Source organism: Oncorhynchus tshawytscha, linkage group LG01, assembly GCF_018296145.1.
Source record: "Oncorhynchus tshawytscha isolate Ot180627B linkage group LG01, Otsh_v2.0, whole genome shotgun sequence".
Classification (NCBI taxonomy): domain Eukaryota; kingdom Metazoa; phylum Chordata; class Actinopteri; order Salmoniformes; family Salmonidae; genus Oncorhynchus; species Oncorhynchus tshawytscha.
The window spans coordinates 47069838-47091191 of NC_056429.1; the positions used below are offsets into that span (position 1 = coordinate 47069838).

Genomic DNA, 21354 nt, shown 5'->3' on the forward strand with positions numbered 1-21354 from the left:
AGGGAAATAAGTATTTGACCCCCTCTCAATCAGAAAGATTTCTGGCCCCCAGGTGTCTTTTATACAGGTAATGAGCTGAGATTAAGAGCACACTCTTAAAGGGAGTGCTCCTAATCTCAGCTTGTTACCTGTATAAAAGACACCTGTCCACAGAAGCAATCAATCAATCAGATTCCAAACTCTCCACCATGGCCAAAGACCAAAGAACTCTCCAAGGATGTCAGAGACAAGATTGTAGACCTACACAAGGCTGGAATGGGCTACAAGACCACTGCCAAGCAGATGGGTGAGAAGGTGGCAACAGTTGGTGTGATTATTCACAAATGTAAGAAGCACAAAATAACTGTCAATCTCCCTCTGCCTGGGTCTCCATGCAAGATCTCACCTTGTGGAGTTGCAATGATCATGAGAACGGTGAGGAATCAGCCCAGAACTACAAGGGAGGATCTTGTCAATGATCTCAAGGCAGCTGGGACCATAGTCACCAAGAAAACAATTGGTAACACACTGCGCCGTGAAGAACTGAAATCCTGCAGCGCCCGCAAGGTCCCCCTGCTCAAGAAAGCACATATACATGCCCGTCTGAAGTTTGCCAATGAACATCTGAATGATTCAGAGGACAACTGGGTGAAAATGTTGTGATCAGATGAGACCAAAATTGAGCTTTTTGGCATCAACTCAACTCGCCGTGTTTGGAGGAGGATGAATGCTGCCTATGACCCCAAGAGCACCATCCCCACCGTCAAACATGGCGGTGGATAACATTATGCTTTGTGGGTGTTTTTCTGCTAAGGGGACAGGACAACTTCACCGCATCAAAGGGACGATGGACGGGGCCATGTACCGTCAAATATTGGGTGAGAACCTCCTTCCCTCAGCCAGGGCATTGAAAATGGGTCGTGGATGGGTATTCCAGCATGACAAGGACCCCAAACACACGGCCAAGGCAACATAGGCGTGGCTCAAGAAGCAGCACAGTAAGGTCCTGGAGTGGCCTAGCCAGTCTCCAGACCTTAATCCCATAGAAAATCTGTGGAGGGAGCTGAAGGTTCGAGTTGCCAAACGTCAGCCTTGAAAACTTAATGACTTGGAGAAGATCTGCAAAGAGGAGTGGGACAAAATCCCTCCTGAGATGTGTGTAAACCTGGTGGCCAACGACGAGAAACGTATGACCTCTGTGATTGCCAACAAGGGTTTTGCCACCAAGTACTAAGTCATGTTTTGCAGAGGGGTCAAATACTTATTTCCCTCATTAAAATGCAAAAAAAAACATGCGTTTTTCTGGATTTTTTTGTTGTTATTCTGTCTCTCACTGTTCAAATAAATCCACCATTAAAATTATAGGCTGATAATTTCTTTGTCAGTGGGCAAACGTACAAAATTAGCACGGGATCAAATAGTTTTTTCCCTCACTGTATGTGTGTGTAAAAATACAATTTATTTATAGCCTGTAATCTGTAAGAGAACAACAAGAGCATGTCTTTTTGGCACAACTGCAGACAGACAGAGGGACTACTCATAAAGCCTAGACGTAGTAGGGGAACGTCAGACAAGGCCATAAAGAGAGCCAGGGCAGGGCACTGGAGATCTACGGTACAGATAGGAGAGGTGTGTGTATCTGAAAAAACTAAAAGTGAATGTGTAGCCACAATACAGGTAAACACACATTTCACCTTCAGTCTTGTAAAAGAATAACAAGAGCATCTGAATTCTCCGGTGTGTCAAGTTTCAATTCAGTTAATTTCATTGCAATCTATGTACAACTAATAATGAATGCTATCCTAAGTATTGAGAAACTATTTACTTTATGAATTCCATTAATTTTATACTAAAAAAGCCTACATAGGGCATAGTAACCGGAATAAGGACAGTTGGAAAATCTCAATTGAGGACAGTTGGAAAATCTCAGTTGCATGTCCTTGATTCCTTGCATCCTCTCTCTTCATCTCCTGCTCAAACCCCATTGGAGGAGAAGATCAAAACAACAACCAGACAACTCTCCTCTTCCTGTCCTTCCTGCAATCTGGTCGGCTACATTGACTCCATTTCTGGAAGGGAAGGGAAAAACAACACATACAAGCAATACATAATATAGCACCATAAAAGGTGAGATTTATGTTAACTCAATACTACTTGTATAGTGTAGTTAATGGCAGAAATATTGGTGCAGTGTGGTAAAGTTGATCATTCTTGCTGTTTACTTACGGAATTTGTATTTCAGATCAAAAGGTGACAGGCAAATATTTCGACAGCAAACTGTTATTTTAGGATATTTTCTAACCCAGAAACAACAGATATACATTTGCCTCATTAATCCTTTGATCTGAAATACCAATTAGGCTACATGAGTATACTGCAAAAATGACCTACTTTACTTCTCTGTCGCAATACTTATGACACTACCTATGTTGTGGAGAAAAAAAACATACCATTGAACTCAGCATCGAAAATCAGCTGATGGAATTTACCTTGACTGCTGCTTTTTTTTGCTGAGGCAGCCTATCCAGGGTTGGAACCAGACTCATGGCAAAGAGGGTCTCTTCATCCTCCTTCCTGTGAGCATCAGGTTGGGCTGCATCCTTCTCGACGGCTTGGAGGAGCCTCTGCTGAAATGAGTTGAGTGGATCTGGGGGCTGGTACCTCTGATGGCGCCTGGTGTGACATTGTTCCTATTCGTTTCTCTCCATGTTTCTCTCCTGGTTTGTCTCCACGGCCATCATCCTGTTCAACAAGGTCCTCAGTGGTTACTTCCATGAGGCTCATAATAATCTCAGGTGGTCCTAGATCCAGAGGTGCTTCCTCCATTTCATCATCTTCCATGGCTGCACCGGTGGTGGTCATTTTTGTGGATGATGTATATGTTGTAGAATGTCTCGCTGCACCGGTGATGGTAGCACTAGTAGATGACATAGAGGGTCTCGCTGCACCAGTGGAGGCGGTGGTCTCACTTGTAAATGACGTTGAGGGTCTTGATATACCGGTGGCCCCCACACTTGTGGATGACGTAAAGGGTCTAGCTGTAAAATTGCCACTCGTTGCCCAAGGCACATTAAATGGATCCAAAATGTTATGCAGCATTGATGCAATGACGCAGCCGGTGTGTTCGAAGCATTAGACCGCTGTGCCAATCGGGAGCTCTATTAAATTATCTGACCCCAATCTCAAATTCACTGCAGAAAGAAGTTGATAAACAATAGTTTCTTGGATCTTACAATCCACAAAAATAGGTTGGTTGTAAATATGTCATTATGACTCTGATTCTGGTTGATTTTTGAAAGGTTTTCAGATGTCTTTTTTAGACGTCAATATGACCTACGAAGTCAGAATCTGACCTGAATAAGACGTCTTCATAACTCATATCCAACCAAATTAGTTTCTGACCTCCCAATATTATTATTGTAATGCTGTGCTCATGCATCTCACAGCAGCAATGTTCACTGAAAATCCATCTATATATATATCTTACATTACAACACTATATGACAATGTCCAGATGATCTACAAAGATGAAATTGCCTATTTAAAATAGCTCAATTATCCTAGGGTCCCATTCACAATAACTGTTGAACATTTATTTTGTACCACCATAAAAAAAAGATCAGTAAGGATATGCAATTTCTAGGTTAAATAACAGTGAATTCGGAACATTTTCAGACCCCTTGACTTTTTCCACATTTTGTTACATTACAGCCTTATTCTAAAATGGATTAAATTGTTATTTTTCAGGTTTTTAGAAATGTTTGCAAATGTATGAACACATAAGCATTCAGACCCTTTACTTAGCACTTTGTTAAAGCACCTTTGGCAGCGATTACAGCCTTGCGTCTTCTTGGGTATGACTCTACAAGCTTGGCACACCTGTATTTGGGGAGTTTCTCCCATTCTTCTCTGCAGATCCTCTCAAGCTCTGTCAGGTTGTATGGGGAGCGTCGCTGCTTATATCATTACAAGATTAACAACCAAACAAGAACAACAACTCATTTTCATGAACGTCCTCCACACCCGCATCTGTCTGGTGCATACTTCAGCACCAGTCCGAGGTCCCTTTACAACTGCACCTCCAGAGTGGTTGGGTCTTTTTACTGCCCGGCACAGGTATTCAGCTACTTGGTTCTGACCTGTTTATTAGAGAATATACTTATGAAAATGTTGAACCAATAACCATAAGACACATGGCAAGCTCACCCATGTGTGCAAGCGCGCGCACACAAAATGGGACCTTTCCTATTGCTCAGAATATGCTATACCCATAAGTCTATCGCTGTGTGCAGGATGTTAATCTGCATGGTGTTGAGTCTCTGCCACTTTGTCTGTGGTTTACAGTTTAAGACATACTTAATATTTCACATCTATACTTACCGGCTGCAAGTCAATTAATTACTTTCTGTCCTTGAGGATAGCTGAGCAGACATTCTTCTTCCCAACTCTGTACATTGGTACATTGGTGGTGGGAGCAGCATTGGCAGCACCATCGGGCCATGTCACTTTTTTTGTTATCTGAGGGAGAACTTCATAAGGTTTGGTGGACAATCAAAATTGATAAAAGTTTATGAATATTTGAGGTACTTGTATTTATTTCAATATGTTCCTGCACTAATCCTAATCATGTCTGCCTCCAGCTCTGACAGCAGATTCTCGGCATAAATATCCTTGCAGCCCAGACGCGGTATCTTTCCGGTGAAAACTGTTTTTGGTCAGCTTTGATGAACATCCAAAGTTGAGTGAATCAAAATCTGGAGCAATCCGGAGAACAGGTAGACACAAAAAAATCTATGAATTTGTTTATCATTTAGATAAGAAGGGTAGATTGAAAGATAGCACTTTCAGGCCGTCATTGAAAATAAGAATTTGCTCTTAACTGACTTGCATAGTTAAATAAAGGTTAAAATATATATATATATATATATATATATATACACTGAAACATTTTCCAGGCAAGACAGGACTCCTGCTTGGTCTGTCAGCTTCGGTGGGTGCAGCAGTAGAGTTGAGCTGTCCTGGTCTTCGCTTTCTCAGGTTCCTGAGGTGTTCCTCAAGGAAACCAGTAGAAAGACGGTGGCGTCATCCTTGGGTGTACCAAGCGTCCTTGAAGATAAAAGACCCTTTGTGTTCAATATGGCTAGGATTTGGTCAAACCTGTCAACAAAATCTTTCACCTTCAAGGGCTCCATTTCAGTGGAAATAGTTGAGCTCCTGCATGATAGATAATGCAGTGAGTTTCCAAATTAAAACCTAACTTACAGCCTTTACCCTCTGAATACTTGAGGCAAAGATACTGTTCCACTAATGAAGTAAACAGTTTTGTCTCAGATGTTGGGCTGAAAGAAAAGAGGGATAAACAGAAAAGACAACAATAATAAAAGGTACAATGTTTACTAAAGAATCACAAACTCACAATTCCCTTCACTAGGACCATTATTAATGATGTAACTACTGTAGCACACTCGTGTTTCTCCAAACCTCTTGATGAGGTGTGAAATCAACACCTGGACCATGGGCTGTGTCTTCTTGATTGTAGTTCATGAGGGGAAGATAGCCTAGTGATTAAGAGCCTTGGGCCAGTATTTACTTTGCCATAGTTCTTTTCAAAGTATTTTGTTTTCTGCAGTTTTTTTCATAGAAGTCGCTGTTTGAATACCCGAGCCGACTAGATGTGCCCTTGAGTAACGCACTTAACTCTAATTGCTTATTTAAGTCACTTTAGATAAGAGTTTCTCCTAAATGACAGAAATGTAAATGTGATGCATAGCCCTCCATTGAGGCTGGCCGCAATGGCTTTGTCCTCCAGTGTTGTCTGGGTTCAAAACAGTTCCATTTGAGTCTTACATATGATCTGCAGCTAATAAGAGAACTTACAAATAATGCCACAACAGTCTAGTGTTGGTCCAACAGGTTCTGCTGGTATATAATGCAGTGCCTTAAAGAAGAATATAAAAAAGTAATCAGTCACTGTTTCATATAGTCATACTACATGATAGATACAACCTACAACAGCCATCCTGACAGCATAAGGAAGTCACTGGAAGCCACATTTTATTTATTTTTATTTAACCTTTATTTAACTAGGCAAGTCAGTTAAAGAACAAATTCTTATTTACAATGACGGCCTACTTGTAAAGCCTCCCCGGCCAAACCCTCCCCTAACCCAGACGACGCTGGGCCAATTGTGCACCCCCCTATGGGACTCCCGATCATGGTCAGTTGTGAAACAGCCAGAGATCGAACCTGGGTCTGTAGTGACGCCTCTAGTGAGTAAAATGGTCACACTTAGACCACTGAGCCACTCGGGAGGCCACATTGAGATGGTATACTGCACATAGATGGGAGAAGAGATCTTTACAGGTATCTGCAACTTTTTAAAATTCTTAAATAACATCCTTATCTACCATGCATTGATTGAGGTAACAGATCTTTGTGATGCAGGGCTTTACAGTGTGACCATTTTACTCGCATATGGGCCTAAAAATAGATGTGTGAACTGAAAAGGTAAAGTATGAGCAAGTGCAAGTTGTGATTTATAGCAAAAACCTTACTGCCGTAGTTATTTTGAAAGTATGTAACTACTTAGAGGAAGGGTACCAAAACATTTTGAAACTAAGATAGGTAAAGACAACCACATATTACAGTCGCAATATTTCATTACTTAAATAATTTCTAAACAAAAACAATGGCCTACATATTTCTGCAAAAAATGAGTACGGGATGGGAGTGATTTTTAAGGGAAGGGACAGGAAAGTGCAGGGGTTATAGAAGTGTTGCGGGATCAGGACAGTACAGGAAAATAATTGACAGGACAAGACGGTATAAAATGAATTTTCACTCCTCTATGGATCCTAAGGGGCTAAAAAAAATATTTTTCACTGTCTTAATTTCTACAACTATGACTATTCTATTACTGCAGCCGAAGCATCACTGGAGTGGGTGCTTCACTGTTGGCAATGGAGGATCAGCTACCTACGGAGGAGAGGCTACTATGGAGGATCAGCTACCTACGGAGGAGAGGCTACTATGGAGGATCAGCTACCTACGGAGGAGAGGCTGCTATGGAGGATCAGCTACCTACGGAGGAGAGGCTGCTATGGAGGATCAGCTACCTACGGAGGAGAGGCTACTATGGAGGATCAGCTACCTACGGAGGAGAGGCCGCTATGGAGGATCAGCTACCTACGGAGGAGAGGCCGCTATGGAGGATCAGCTACCTACGGAGGAGAGGCTGCTATAGAGGATCAGCTACCTACGGAGGAGAGGCTACTATAGAGGATCAGCTACCTACGGAGGAGAGGCTACTATAGAGGATCAGCTACCTACGGAGGAGAGGCTACTATAGAGGATTAGCTACCTACGGAGGAGAGTACTATTGCTACTATTGTTATCCTTGATAGTTTGCAAATGCATTGTATGGCCTATTGATTAACGAAACACATTATTTATATTATTATTAGTATTATTTTGTGTTAGAATTGGCCATTTACCTTGAAACATTATCATTATAATGTTATAACATTGTTGTGTCTCAATTGGCCACTAGGCTATAAACAGGAGCGAAGCACATTGGTCAGCCTGATGTCGAAACGTCAGTGACCTGCTTGCATCCTGTACAATGGATTAAAAGTGGAACTGACAGCATTTTAGCAACATGAAATCTTATTAAAATGTGTTCTTATACACCCCCAAGGAAGAATATGACACCCTTATTTTTGTTAACTATTTGACACGTGAGCACTTATATATGGTCATTTTCATGTTCTCATAAAATCACATAATGTTTGGAAATTACATATGTTAGTATGAATTACATATGTTATCTTAGTATTTTTAATGATACAGTCTTGTGTGACTTAGTCATAAATCTGAGCGTACAGATTTATGAGCTGCTTGGGTGCGACCACAGTATGTGACCTCCTGTGTTTACGATCGGCAGGAATTTATCGATGTGGGAAGTACAGTGAGGCACAGAGAGGGGTGACGATATCAGCTATCTTGATCTACACAGACAAGGAAATTACTTTTTACAACTCTGTTCCCAGGGCCTGTTTCTGCACATATGCTAACTGTCACAAAGATAAAAGGATGTACTTTCTATAAAAGGAGAAAGACAGCTCTGTTCATTGTACTTTTCAACTCTGACTATTCTTAGTGATTGTTGATTGCTTCATTGTTGCAAATCTTATAATAAAGTTGTTTTGAAGGATATTCTTTCTCCTTTTGGTTAGAGATTCCACAAAAATTGGAGACGAGGATGAGATGGCTTACTCCGCTTGCTGATTGATCCCGGGGAGACAGAGGTTAACTGTGCGCAGGGGCTGGGTTAGATGTGGCAGGGGGCCCCACACTCCGACTAAGTGGAGCAGGATGGGGCCCGCCTCGGACCGGCAGGGAGCGTCATTGAGTGGATACGCCATTCCGAACATACAGAGTTAAGGGTGAGACTGATTTTCTGAAACGCAACCTCCAATTGGGGAAAGTTCTAGGAACTTTTAAAATCCTGTTCTAAGAACTTTTTGAAAATCCTTTTATAGGAATAGGTCACGGTTTGGCGATACCAGGACAGAGTCCTGATGAAAGAGATTCCAGAATAAAATCCTGAGGTAGTGTAGAGATACCAGGGAAAAGTCCTGAAGAAACATGCCACGGGTTGCGATCGTAAGTGTCACGACTTCCGCCAAAGTTGGTCCCTCTCCTTGTTCGGGCATCACCGGTCTTCTAGCCATCGCCGCTCTACCTTTCATTTTCCATTTGTTTTGTCTTGTTTTCCTGCACACCTGGTTTACGTCTCCTCATAATTACTATGTGTATTTAGCCCTCTGTTCCCTCCATGTCTGTGTGGGGTATTGTGTATTGTCGAGGTTGGCACGCTCCCGGCTGGTTTAGCGCCAGGTTTACCTGTGTTTTGTGGGAGCCGGTACTTTATACTTTGTTTGTGGTACTTTGTGCTGCCTTTGTTTTGGGCATTTGGTATTGGTGACGCTGTTGCATTCTGGTCTTAATACTTGCCTCAGTAAAGTACTTTGTGTTCACTCATCTCTGCTCTCCTGCGCCTGACTTCTATGCACCAGCTACACCCACCGTTGACAGTAAGATGTAAATGCATGAGCTATGGGATTCCAGGACAGGATCCTGAGGTACAAGTCAAAAATATTCCTGCAGGTTATAAAAATATAAAAATGTATTAATCAGTGTACTGGTAAAACAGTTAATTATGATTGGGAAACCAGCTATAGATTTAAAAATACTTGGGAAATTTGCATAACTACCATGTGGGTATGAAATGTAAAATTACATAGAATAAATCAAAAATAAATAATAACTCTCATTTGAATTATAAGAAAGGGAGACGTTCCTAATTAAAAACTATGGGTTTCGTGTGTTTGTGTCTGAGTGTGTGTGTGTGTGTATAGACAGAGTTTCACAATGGGAGCCAAAAGCAGTAAGGGAGACCCTTGTCTACCCGATCCGTTGACTGGACCGGTGAAAATAATGGCGGCTAAGGGGGCAGGGACATTCTGGAACAGGTACCGCTCTGGCACAAAGTAGCAGATTTTACTTTAAAAGGCACATTGAGTGAAGTTTTATTAGCAGAATGTAGAAAGCAGTTACAGGGCGGGACTTCAAGCACTACAGGAGAAGAACTTGGCTTGTTACAACTGTGGAAAAGAGGGACATTTCACAAGAAAGTGTCCAAACCCAAGTGAGCCAGGGGCAGCAGGGGGAGGTTGGAAAAACGGACCTCCACCAAAAACCACCCTTTACAACCCATATATGGACTGACGCGAGGTAGAGACAGTTGACACTCTTGGGCAGCATTTAAAGATTTTTTCAAACCTCCGTGAGGAGCCGAGGGTTAGTCTATTTGTCAATGGTGAGTTTTTTGTGCCCTGCTCGCAGCACCAACTGTTAGGTTCTAAATAAACAGAGTAAAAACTCACAGATTAGTAAACTAGTAAAGCTCAAACCAAGTTTATTCACCCACTGGGTCACACAGCTGCATAAGACAAAGACATTTACACAATGTAAGGAGTCTCCTCCTTACACATCTGAACAGCCAATACATCTCTGTTACTAGACAGGACTTTAGTGATGCCTGTTCTTTCTCACTTCATCTGACCTGACCTCAGCCCAAATTCCTCACTCTTCCTCAACTCACGGCTGTCCTTTTGACTTGTACCAGACTGTGGCCCTACATGCTAAATAAAGGACACATAAATGTTATGGTGGATTAAAACAAATGATTAATGATTGGAGGGAGGACAGTGAACTTATCATTATCCTGTTTTGTTTGTAATTAAGACTTTTGGGTTGCTGAGATGTAGCATAGTGAATACTAACTAAATGTATACTTTCTCTTCCAGGAGAGGAGGGGGTGTCATTATCTCTCACTTTGAAATGTTTCCAGAGACTGTGTCTTGGGAGAGCAGTTAGTGGAATTCTGCAGTTTTATAAGTATAAAGGTATCTGGATCCGGCCGTAAAAGGAGAGCCCAGATGGTCTTGCCCAGAAGTATGGTCTTGCCATTTCTTTGTTTTTTTAACTCTATGTTTTAACACACACATTGCTGTTGTTGTTTTTGAAAAAGAAAAAAGCGTTCACTACGACCTCGTCTTTCACCACTCCTACCTGTGATCTGAGTCCAAGCTGGCATGAGTCCTGAGACCGTGCATGTGGAGTGAGCATGGAGAGAGATCACATCCAAACTTCGCTCATGCTGCTGGTGTGCCGGTGGGAAAAAGGACCAGACAGAATTGACTGTACAGATTGACAGCTCAGGTGAGAGATTTGTGTGCTTGGGAAAATGTGATTATCCCACAGATATTGAAATTGGGACATTATCAAGGGCCATCAATGGTGACAGGCATGAGTTACATATGTGCCGTTGAAAAAATTAACTGTAATGCTATCTGAAGAAGAAAATGAAGATACTTACAGATACCAGTGTTTCAGGTTAGGCAGTATGCCCTCAAAAACACCTTTTAAGCCCAAGTCCACCTTTTGTCCCATTGTCCAGAATGCCACACTAAATACATTTTCCAAGAAGTTGAAATTTGATGTGGAGAATCTGTTTAAGGATAAAATTGACTCTAACCAAACACAATGTAACCTTTCTAAAACAGAGATGCAGTTGAATCATTGTCCAAAAATGGATGGATTATGGTTAAAAAAGCAGACAAATGTGGCGCAACAGTAGTGTGGAGTAAAGACAAATATGTGACAGAAGCCTACTGTCAATTAGACAATGATGAATTCTACCAATCTTTTACCTTCAACCCTACAGAGGACCTAAACACTGAATTGAAAGGGATCCTCACAGAAGCTAAGGAGAATGGCTACATTTCAGACAATGAGTTCAAATTTATTTTCAATGACAGTCTGCATATGGCTTCTTTTATTTGTATTTTTTAATCTTCTGCCAAAAGTCCACAAGAATCTTGAAAACCCCCCAAGTGACCGATGTGAAATGGCTAGCTAGTAAGCGGTGGTGCGCGCTAATAGCGTTCCGATTGGTGACATCACTAGCTCTGAGACCTTGAAGTGGTGGTTCCCCTTGCTCTGCAAGGGCCGCTGCTTTTGTGGCACGATGGGTAACGATGCTTCAAGGGTGACAGTTGTGCAGAGGGTCCCTGGTTCGAGCCCAGGTTGGGGCGAGGAGAGGGACGGAAGCTATACTGTTACACAGGCAGTAAAAATGTCAAAGGTAGTTTGCATTCATCAATCTTTAGGAAGCCTACAGATGGCTCCTCTCTAGGTTTCTTCCTAGGTTCTGGCCTTTCTAGAGAGTTTTTCCTAGCCACCGTGCTTCTACACCTTCATTGCTTGCTGTTTGGGGTTTTAGGCTGGGTTTCTGTACAGCACTTGGTGACATCAACTGATTTAAGAAGGGCTATATAAATACATTTGATTGATTTATTACCATTCTGAGAGCAAACAGTTTTCACCCCAAAATGCTAAAAGAGAATATGGCCAATTCCAAAGAGTCCACAGAATTTGCGATCAGGAAACAGACTACAGTGTCAAATCTGCTGATTTGGAGAATCGTTCTTGAATCGGGGCTACAGTGCTCAGGTCCTGAAAGATGCAGGTATAAGGACCGGACAACTTGACAGAGAGAACTTGTCGCAAAGGGCATCGTGATGTATCAGAGAGAGAGTACTTTGTTACAAAATACAGCACTGAAGCAGAGAACATTAAAATAATCATTACAAATAATTGGGGAATCATCCAAAGTGATCCAAAGTGATACGCTACAACGCCAAGTCTTCCCAGAGGCACCAGTCATAAGCTTTAAGAGATGTCCTACCCTAAATGACAAATTAGTTCACAGCTATCTTCCTGGTAGGTAGACCACAAATCCAAGGGCTCTTTTAAGTGCAACCATTGCAGAAATATTGCACAGAATTATTATTTTTTGACACAGCTTCTAAAATGGAGTATCAAGTCAAGCATTTCTTTAACTGCAAAACCACTCATGTCATCTACAGATAGGAATATCCACTGTGCAAGGTGTTTTACATTGGACAGACAAAAATACGACTTCAAGACGGCTAAGCGGAACACAAGTACGCCATACGGGTAGGCAATGAAGACTACCCCAAGGCAAGGCACTACAAGTCCTTACACCATGGCAACCCTGCCTCCCTACAAGCTATGGGTATTGATCATGTTCTGGCCTCAATTGGAAAAGGGGACCGTCTTAAACAGCTAAACCAAAGGGAACGTTTTGGGATTTACAAACTACAGGCCACTAAGTACCCTGGTTTAAGTGAAGGTATGGATTTCTCACCTTTCCTGTATGGTTGTGATAGGTCTATTTGATGTAATCTAGTGGACATTTTTGCTCTATTTACCCTCAACTATGTTTAGGCTGTTGTTTTCTGTGTTTTAGGGTACTATGGAAGGGAGAATCGCCTCTTCTATTCTTGGCACTTTGCCCAGTCATATTCCAGGATGGAACAATCTTTCAAGGGGTTCTGATGCTTCTAGCTTGGAGTTGCATTTTTGATAACATATCTACAGTATTTCACTTTTTAATATGTATAGTATTGCTTACTAGGTGTTGTTCAATGAATGCTGTAACCACTCCTTCTTTCAAATCAGGGCTGATTGGAAAAAGCTGTTCAAAAGAGGGCATTGTATTATAATTTCTTTGTACTCTCTGACAACGGCCATGCAGCCGAAACACATCAGAGCTTTTAAAATTTGTTTCCATTGAACATGCCATACAAATAAATGCATTTTAATTAATTATATGAAGAGTGCCTTGATCCTCTGCTTTTTTGTTGTTGAGGGCTCCAATTCCTTTCGGCCTCGAAAGCTCTTCTCGTGTGTGTGTGTCAGATCTCTGCAAATGTAGTAGTAAGCCAAGTGTTTACCTTGATTGAATGAACCCCAGGAATCTGTGATACATTAACTGATAATTGATGACAAGATCCACAGATTATGCGCAACCCAAACAACAATATAGGCGGCCTGGAACGCGGCCATTCTCAAATCAAGAATCATTGGTCCTCTCAGACCATGTGATCTACAGTAGACTTCCTAGGCGGATTGAGTGTTTTGCTGGATATTGACTCTTCTGAGTTTGAGGTGGCTGTGATTTAATCGCGTTGAGATCCATTTCACTTCAATCAAATAAATTTTAGCGAAAGGACGACGAAAGACCATGGCTACACATGAATGTCACCGAAATCAACACTCCTATAACAGTAGAACGCGATGAAAACAGTTTACCATACGACTAAATGGTAATGTAATGTTAGCTACGCGAAATCGTACATATTTTCCCTTTTAACAGCTGTTTACCAGAGTGTGGTTAAGCTAGTTAGCTAACCAACGTTTTCATAATCTTTTGCGCTAGTTTACCTCTGCAGTCGAACTGTAATTTAGATAGAAAAGGAGCTTACTTTTTCCTAATGGTCGTTTGTTAGTAAACAAACGGACAAAAAGCTACTAACTAGAACTCAAGTAGTATAGCCAAAGATTGTTTTAGCGTTAGCCAACCAGACTAATTATTAGCTTTCTGGCGTTGAACGGGTGAATTGAATGCTCTTGCTGTCACGCATCTAAAATGTTGTTCTTCTCAGTTTGCTAGTTTATGTGCATGCACATTCGCTCAAAAAATACTGATGAGTGAATCTGCTTAACTTTCTCTAAAAACTAAATTCCTCTTATCTGCCCGCACTCCTATCTTTGATCTTTAATTGAGGTCTGATGGAGAATCAGACTGATGTGTACAGACCTTTTAATAGTCGTGAATGGTGTAGCCCTAGAGCAGACAACTCCATATCCAGTTGAGTCATGCCAACTTATTTAGCATATAAAATGTGTTACATTGTCTTAAGTTTCTATTCTGAAAGATTGCACCCTTCTAAATAAACCCTTCTCTCTTTGATCCCAGGCTCTCATGACTGTGCGGTCCTCTTGTATGAGTATGTCAGGAAGAAGACTGGACCTGCAGCATACGGAGGTTCCAGACGCCTACAGAGGGAGAGGCATTACCAAGGTTCAACTGTCTGACAATATGGAATGGAACCATGGCCCAATGCCAAAATAGACACTGCACCCTCACTCCTATTATATCCCTAGATCTTTTTTATATTTATCTGGGTCTTTCAGATAAGTGATGGGAGTCCAAAGGTCCCAGTATTAGTAGTTAGGCATTTGAGCCCATGGCCTTGTCCAGAAACAACCCCTAATGTTACCCATCATTTGCAATATCACAACAATTCTGCAGGAGGACCTTCTTGCAATCTGGAGCTGCTCAGCTCATGCTGTGTATGGAGAGAAGTCTTTTGGACATCTTTAACCCAGTAAGAGATAGTAAATAGTTTCCTAAGCTGGCAGCCGATAAACTGCTTTTATTGGACAGTTTGGACTCTTTCCCATCTAGTTCTCTTTATAAACCGCTGCCTGGCAATATGAATGTTGCTTGTAATTCTGGAAATCCAAGCATTGGCTTGTTTATTCAGTGCTTTGCCAGATGAGCTCAGCTCAGAGCGCTGGTGGGTAATATCAAGGGAGCAGTTATGGTAGAGATAAGAGGAAGAAGGAAATTAAAACATGTTTTGTTTGAAGATCTGTGTAGACCGGAATGTTACCGTTTTTAAATCTTTATATCAAATCAAATGTAATAAAGCAAGTGTCTCACTTCATCTGCAGTCCCTGCTTACTGCATGTATTAAAATAAAACCAGAGACAAAGACAATTACTTTGTAAACTCAAGCTACAAAACAATTCCTACATTAAATGGCAATGTTCTGTTGTTTGCAGGTGCCATGGATTTTGCAGTGGAAGAGGATCTGAAGGCTCACCTGACCTGCTGGTACATCTAGAAATAAGTTAGAGAATCCCCAACCTCAATACCTGGAGCATACCCACCCAATGTGACCCCATGACAGAGAGGAGCGGAGAGAGACAGGTAGAAAGCATGAGCTCATGCTTTTGGTTTGGAGGGCTTTGTGCTCTGTTTTATGGGGGGGTGTAAGGGAGAGGGCAACTATACTAGACCTATCCCTATCTCTACGGACATAAAGACTTCCTGTTGGAGAGCAGTGGTAGAGGAACCGTCCGAGTGCCATTGTCATTACTCGCGGCCTGTCCATGGGCATGAACGTTTGTGTGTGTGTGTGTGTGTAAAAACAAAGGAATGTTGCAGTGTCTTTCTGCCCCCAAGGCTGTCTTATCTATTCATTAGCAAGACTGGGTGCAGGATTCCTGTTTTTTGTACTGTAAGAAGCAATGTCTCCATCATGCTTCGGCAGTATTGCTTTCATCTATCCTGTCTTGGCTGGTCCTTGAAGAGGAGTGAACAATGGCAGGAGGAAGGGAACAGCCTTCTGGAGTGAAATGCAACCCTGATCAGTCAGTTCTTTAGTTTCAATGTTTGTCCTCTCTTTCAAAACCAGAAAGACAAAAAACAGCTGTTCATCAGGACCTTGATTAGCTGAGTAGAACCTTCATTGACAGTTGGGGTGATCTGCTGTCTGTAAAAGCACTAATTCAGGGCTGTTTTACTACAGTTCAAAACTTGACATTTTGTCTATACAGTTTACAAGCATAGCTTAAGAAAGCAGAAAACAAAATTCCAATATCAGGTGACAGGTTTTACCCTTTGTATTTTTTATTTGCTGAGTATCTTAAACTGCAGTAGGGATTCTCTCTGGCTTTGACCTAGGTGAGATATACTATTTGCTTGGTGACTGAATGCATACTGGTCAGGTAGGCAGTAAAACTGAGTCTTCAGAGGTTGGCTCTCTAGGTCTACTGTCTGATAGAGATGGGTATAAAGTCTGCAGACTGATATTATTTTTGATGTCTATCTATGTCTCTTATTTTAAACTGGCTAATAATTGAAATGTTGATTTACAATCATTTAGAAGTGCCTTCTACATTTAAAGTTTCCTAGTATACTTCCTCTTTAGAATACCATGGTGATTGATTTAACAAGGTGCACCTTTAAAATGTAATATATTGGAGAGGGAGGCAGGGAGTAGGCTAAAGATTTGCACATGTCACCTTGGTTTACACTTCCCAGTGTAGAGTTCTACACCACGTGTGCGATTTAAACCAGAGATCAACTCACTAGAGAAGCTTGGAAAGGACACAATATGGATGAGTATACCAACCTGAGGCAGTGTGACAGTCAGTTGCATTGAAGCTTAGTGTTATTTTATTTTAACTAGGTAAATCCGTTAAGAACAAATTATTATTTACAATGACGGTCTACCGGGGAATAGTGGGTTAACTGCCTTGTTCATTGGGCAGAACGACAGATTTTTACCTTGTCAGCTCGGGGATTCGATCCAGCAAACTTTCGGTTACTTGGCCAACGCTCTAACCACTAGGCTACCTGAATGTAGCCCATAAGGGAAATAGCAAGTGGAATAATTTACCTGCTGCGCAACCTGGCTATAGAATGGTTTGTCCTAGTCGAGTCCCATAGTGTTGTCCTTGCTTGCGATTGGTCATCTCCCAACTGTTACACAAGACATGAACATGATTTGTGTATGCAGCATTTACCGCATTTGTGTTGAGCACATTTTGCCTTAGTTTACGTCAAAAGATACTAGTGTAGTAAATTAAACTGACCTCTACATTTACATGGTGTAAATAATGAGTGGTACATCCTACATGCATTAAATTAATTATGGAAAATGTAGTACGACAAAGTACATGAAGTCGTCCTAGCAGTGTATTGGAAGTATTGCATACACTACATATCCTAGCTTGCACTGCGTCGACAGCAGTCGTGTGTTGGTTCTCCAAGATGGCGTCGTTGGGAAGGAGGCGCGGTGTCCAAGTCAACAGGGAGAGGTCAGTTATACTCAACCATTGCCATAATCACGACTATTTGTGTCCAATGTCTATTTTATGATACGCCACACATTCACTATTCCAACATATGGCTTTTAAAAGCAAAATGCAGCTGTCACTTTCCCGAATTCCTTCCTCCATAACTGCTCATGTGATCTTTTGATTAGCATGTTTGCTAGCCTGTTCATCAAAGCTTCAAAATCCAGTTCTGGATAGGTTAGCCACCCAACTAAAATAGTGTAAAAACATGCCGTAACGTTACAAAGTAGATATACGACCGATATATTTGATATGCGCTAGTATAAAACAACGTTTACTCACCGCTTGCAATTTACGTATTAGCTAGTTTTCAGAGCAGCAAGCTTCCAAACAGCGGTGGAACTAATCAATGTAACGTTATGCAAAGCTGCGTCCAATACAGCACAACAACTAATATAGATGTTACTGGAATTGTTGAAACAGTTGTTGAATGATCAACATGTTCGCTAACCCCGAGTTTTGTTTACGCTAGCTAGCTAACAGTAGTTAGCTACTTGATGGGTTCGTTCGTAATTCGCTCTGGCGTGTCTGACTCGGTGTGCTCAGCCAGGGTGAATTTACGAACGCAGGCTTATTTAGCAAACCATGTGAACCTTGTTAGAAGCTAGTTAGCACTCTTGCGCGGGGCATAATGTTTGCAAAGTGGAGGATTCGAGTTTTACACGTGAGTATAGCTGCATTTGTTTTCTCCCCCATATTGTGTATTGCCCATAGCTACGTTAGCATTAATACCATAGCTTAATACTAATAGGCAACTTGACAGTGACTGATGCCTAGTTGGTGAACTCTGAGAATTTTAAACGCGAGAACATACCCTACTTTCCCATTGATTCCACAGCTCTTATTTATGTCACATGCACAGGCAACACATGTCAAAGTAACACAAGTGTCTTGTTTTTACCATACATTGTGCTGAAAAAGTTGTTGTGCAGTAATCTGATATCAAGGTCATGGACTATATGTCAATTTTAAAAAGTAGCTGTTCCCCTTATTTCTTCACAAGTGGTATTCATATCTTTTTATTTCACCTTTATTTAACCAGGTAGGCTAGTCGAGAACAAGTTCTCATTTGCAACTGCGACCTGGCCAAGATAAAGCAAAGCAGTTCGACACATACAACAACATAGTTACACATGGAATAAACAAACATACAATCAATGATACAGTAGAAAAAGTCTATATACAGCATGTGCAAATGAGGTAGGATAAGGGAGGTAAGGCAATAAATAGATCAATCTTTACATCATCATTAAAAAATGGTGCAACCACTTGCCTTAGGCCCCGAAGCTGCACTATTGCTATAAAGCTTGGAAAATAATGATCTTTTCCATCTACTTACTATTTATAATCTCCTCTTTCTGTGCACAGGGGAGTGATGGCGGCAACGGACTGCTACATCGTTCACGAGATCTACAACGGGGAGAATGCGCAGGACCAGTTTGAGTACGAGCTGGAGCAGGCACTGGAGGCACAGTACAAGTACATTGTGATCGAGCCCACGCGCATTGGCGACGAGACGGCCCGCTGGATCGCCGTGGGCAACTGCCTGCACAAGATGGCCGTGCTGTCTGGTACCGCCTGCCTCCTGACGCCGCTCTCACTACCGCCCGAGTACTTGCGCTATGTAGCACTTCCCACTGGTGCCCTCAGCGTGGCATGCTCCACCCTCTATGGAATCTCCTGGCAGTTCGATCCCTGCTGCAAGTACCAGGTGGAGTACAACAGCCAAAAACTCTCGCGGCTGCCCCTGCACACACTCACCTCCTCCACGCCAGTGGTGCTGGTGCGCAGGGACGACATCCACAGAAAGAGACTCCACAACACGATAGCGCTGGCCGCCCTGGCCTACTGCGCCAAGAAGATCTACGAACTCTACGCGGTATGAGCACACTCTGAAGAGGTTTTTAAAAAATAAATATATAACAGGAAAAGAAAGAGTCCGCCAAGTGGAAGCCATGCGCACAGTCGAGGGTTTGCCCCTAACCCCCCCCACCCCACTTGAGCGGGCGCTTCATTTTGAGCTGTTTGATGGATATAGTTAAATCTAGAAGGAATTATTTTTACCTTCTAATTTTCTTTACTTGTAAGTGACATCACCAGTGCACTTATCCATATGGAACCCTTGTGCCTCTTCCCTGTCCCTGTACCCCTCAATACACTAAGTTAGTGCACAAGGGTAGCTAAGTAAAAATAAATAGACTGAATCGTGTTGCAGTTGAAATGGACAGACTTAAGTATTACCAACATTTGTCTATTCCTTGTAGTTTACCTGTATCCCTTTCTTGCTGATCAGTACGTCACCCTTTCATTAAAGGATTAGGATATTTCAAACTCTCCTTTCTGTATTTTCTTTTTCATTAAACAAATTCTACACCATGTCTTGAATCACAAAGGCAATAACACTACCTTTGTTTTCAGATTTTTGTCTTTTAGGTTTACTCACTCTTTGGAACAAAGACAAAGTCAAGACCTTTAAACATACTTGTTTGGTAATCCCTCACCAGTCAAAGTTGTTAAGGACAAGACAGACCAACACGAGCGCAGCAAGTCCTATTACCTTTATTAATTTCTCAACTACTCTACATGTTGATTCGCCACCATTGTGTTGGTCTGTCTTGTCCTTTACACACATGCAGTCATGGGTAAAAATCCTGTCCAAATGGAGCTCTTTGTGGGGACTTGCTGTGAGTGTATGAGTGGGTTGTGTATGTAAGGGACATGTACACTACCATTCAAAAGTTTGAAATCACTTAGAAATGTCCTAGTTTTGCCTCCCGGGTGGCGCAGTGGTTAAGGGTGCAGCGCCAGCTGTGCCATCAGACTCTGGGTTCGCGCCCAGGCTCTGTCGTAACCGGCCGCGACCGGGAGGAGCCGTGGGGCGACGCACAATTGTCCTAGCGTCTTCCAGGTTAGGGTTTGGCCGGTAGGGATGTCCTTGTCTCATCGCGCACCAGCGACTCCTGTGGCTGGCCGGACGCAGTGCGCGCTAACCAAGGTTGCCAGGTGGACAGTGTTTCCTCCCGACACATTGGTGCAGCTGGCTTCCGGGTTGGATGTGCGCTGTGTTAAGAAGCAGTGCGGCTTGGTTGGGTTGTGTATCGGAGGACACATGACTTTCAACCTTCGTCTTTCCTGAGCCCGTACGGGAGTTGTAGCGATGAGACAAGATAGCTACTAAAACAATTGGATACCACGAAATTGGGGAGGAAAAAAGGGTAAAATTCAAAAAGGGGGGGGGGGGGATGTCCTAATTTTGAAAGAAAACCAAAACAATTTTGTTCTTTAAAATAACACCAAATTGATACATTGTACACCAGAAATACATTGTAGATAATTGTTAATGTTGTAAATTACTATTGTAGCTGTAAACGGCAGATTTTTTTCTGGAATATCTGCATAGGTGTACAGAGGCCCATTATCTGCAACCATCACTCCTGTGTTCCGATGGCATGTTGTGTTAAACTTGAATTAGCTATCATTTTTTTAAAGGCTAATTGGTCATTACAAAATCTTTTTGTCATTATGTTAGCACAGCTGAAAACTGTTCTGATTTAAAGAAGCAATAAACTGGCCTTTGGAGTATCTGGAGCATCAGCATTTGTGGGTTTGATTACAGGCTCAAAATGGCCAGAAACAAAGGAAACTCGTCAGTCTATTCTTGTTCTGAGAAATGAAGGCTATTCCATGCGAGAAATTGCCAAGAAACTGAAGATCTCGTACAACGCTGTGTACCTTCACAGAACAGTGCAAACTGTCACTAACCAGAATAGAAAGAGGAGGCCCCAGTGCACAACTGAGTAAGAGGACAAGTACATTAGTGTCTAGTTTGAGAAAAGGATGCCCCACAAGTCTTCAACTGGCAGGTTCTTTTTTGTTAATTCTTTTTTTCATTACCTTTATATAACTAGGGAAGTCAGTTAAGAACAAATTCTTATTTTCAATGACGGCCTAGGAACAGTGGGTTAACTGCCTGTACACGCAAAACACCAGTCTCAACATCAACAGGTGACT

At 42.0% G+C, this 21354-nt stretch overlaps 1 protein-coding gene and 1 long non-coding RNA gene across 4 annotated transcripts; both read left to right on the forward strand.

Moving 5' to 3' along the window:
- The first annotated feature begins 1393 nt into the window (after nt 1-1393).
- LOC112252120 lies at nt 1394-11565 on the forward strand. Its single transcript, XR_002953809.2, has 4 exons — nt 1394-2106; nt 2499-2615; nt 4620-4754; nt 6902-11565. It is a non-coding gene; the product is annotated as an uncharacterized LOC112252120 (long non-coding RNA).
- Nucleotides 11566-13525: 1960 nt separating this feature from the next.
- LOC112252126 (transmembrane protein 11, mitochondrial) lies at nt 13526-19721 on the forward strand. Of its 3 annotated transcripts, none has more exons than XM_024423105.2 (4): nt 13526-13736; nt 14390-14801; nt 15262-15409; nt 18712-19721. In XM_024423105.2, the coding sequence occupies exon 4, from the start codon at nt 18719-18721 to the stop codon at nt 19226-19228; it is 510 nt and encodes a 169-aa protein (XP_024278873.1). In that variant the 5' UTR covers nt 13526-13736; nt 14390-14801; nt 15262-15409; nt 18712-18718; the 3' UTR covers nt 19229-19721. The 3 variants fall into 3 exon arrangements, with proteins under 3 accessions (XP_024278873.1, XP_024278882.1, XP_024278864.1); XM_024423114.2 differs by having other exon boundaries at nt 14390-14494; XM_024423096.2 differs by lacking the exons at nt 13526-13736; nt 14390-14801; nt 15262-15409 and adding an exon at nt 16771-17304.
- Nucleotides 19722-21354: the final 1633 nt, after the last annotated feature.

Excerpts from the sequence above, each read along its gene's own strand:
- LOC112252126 (XM_024423096.2), top strand. The coding sequence starts at position 17,258 with ATGGCGTCGTTGGGAAGGAGGCGCGGTGTCCAAGTCAACAGGGAGAG. Across the intron at positions 17,305-18,711 it reads GTCCAAGTCAACAGGGAGAG|GGGAGTGATGGCGGCAACGG; the intron begins GTCAGTTATACT and ends TTCTGTGCACAG.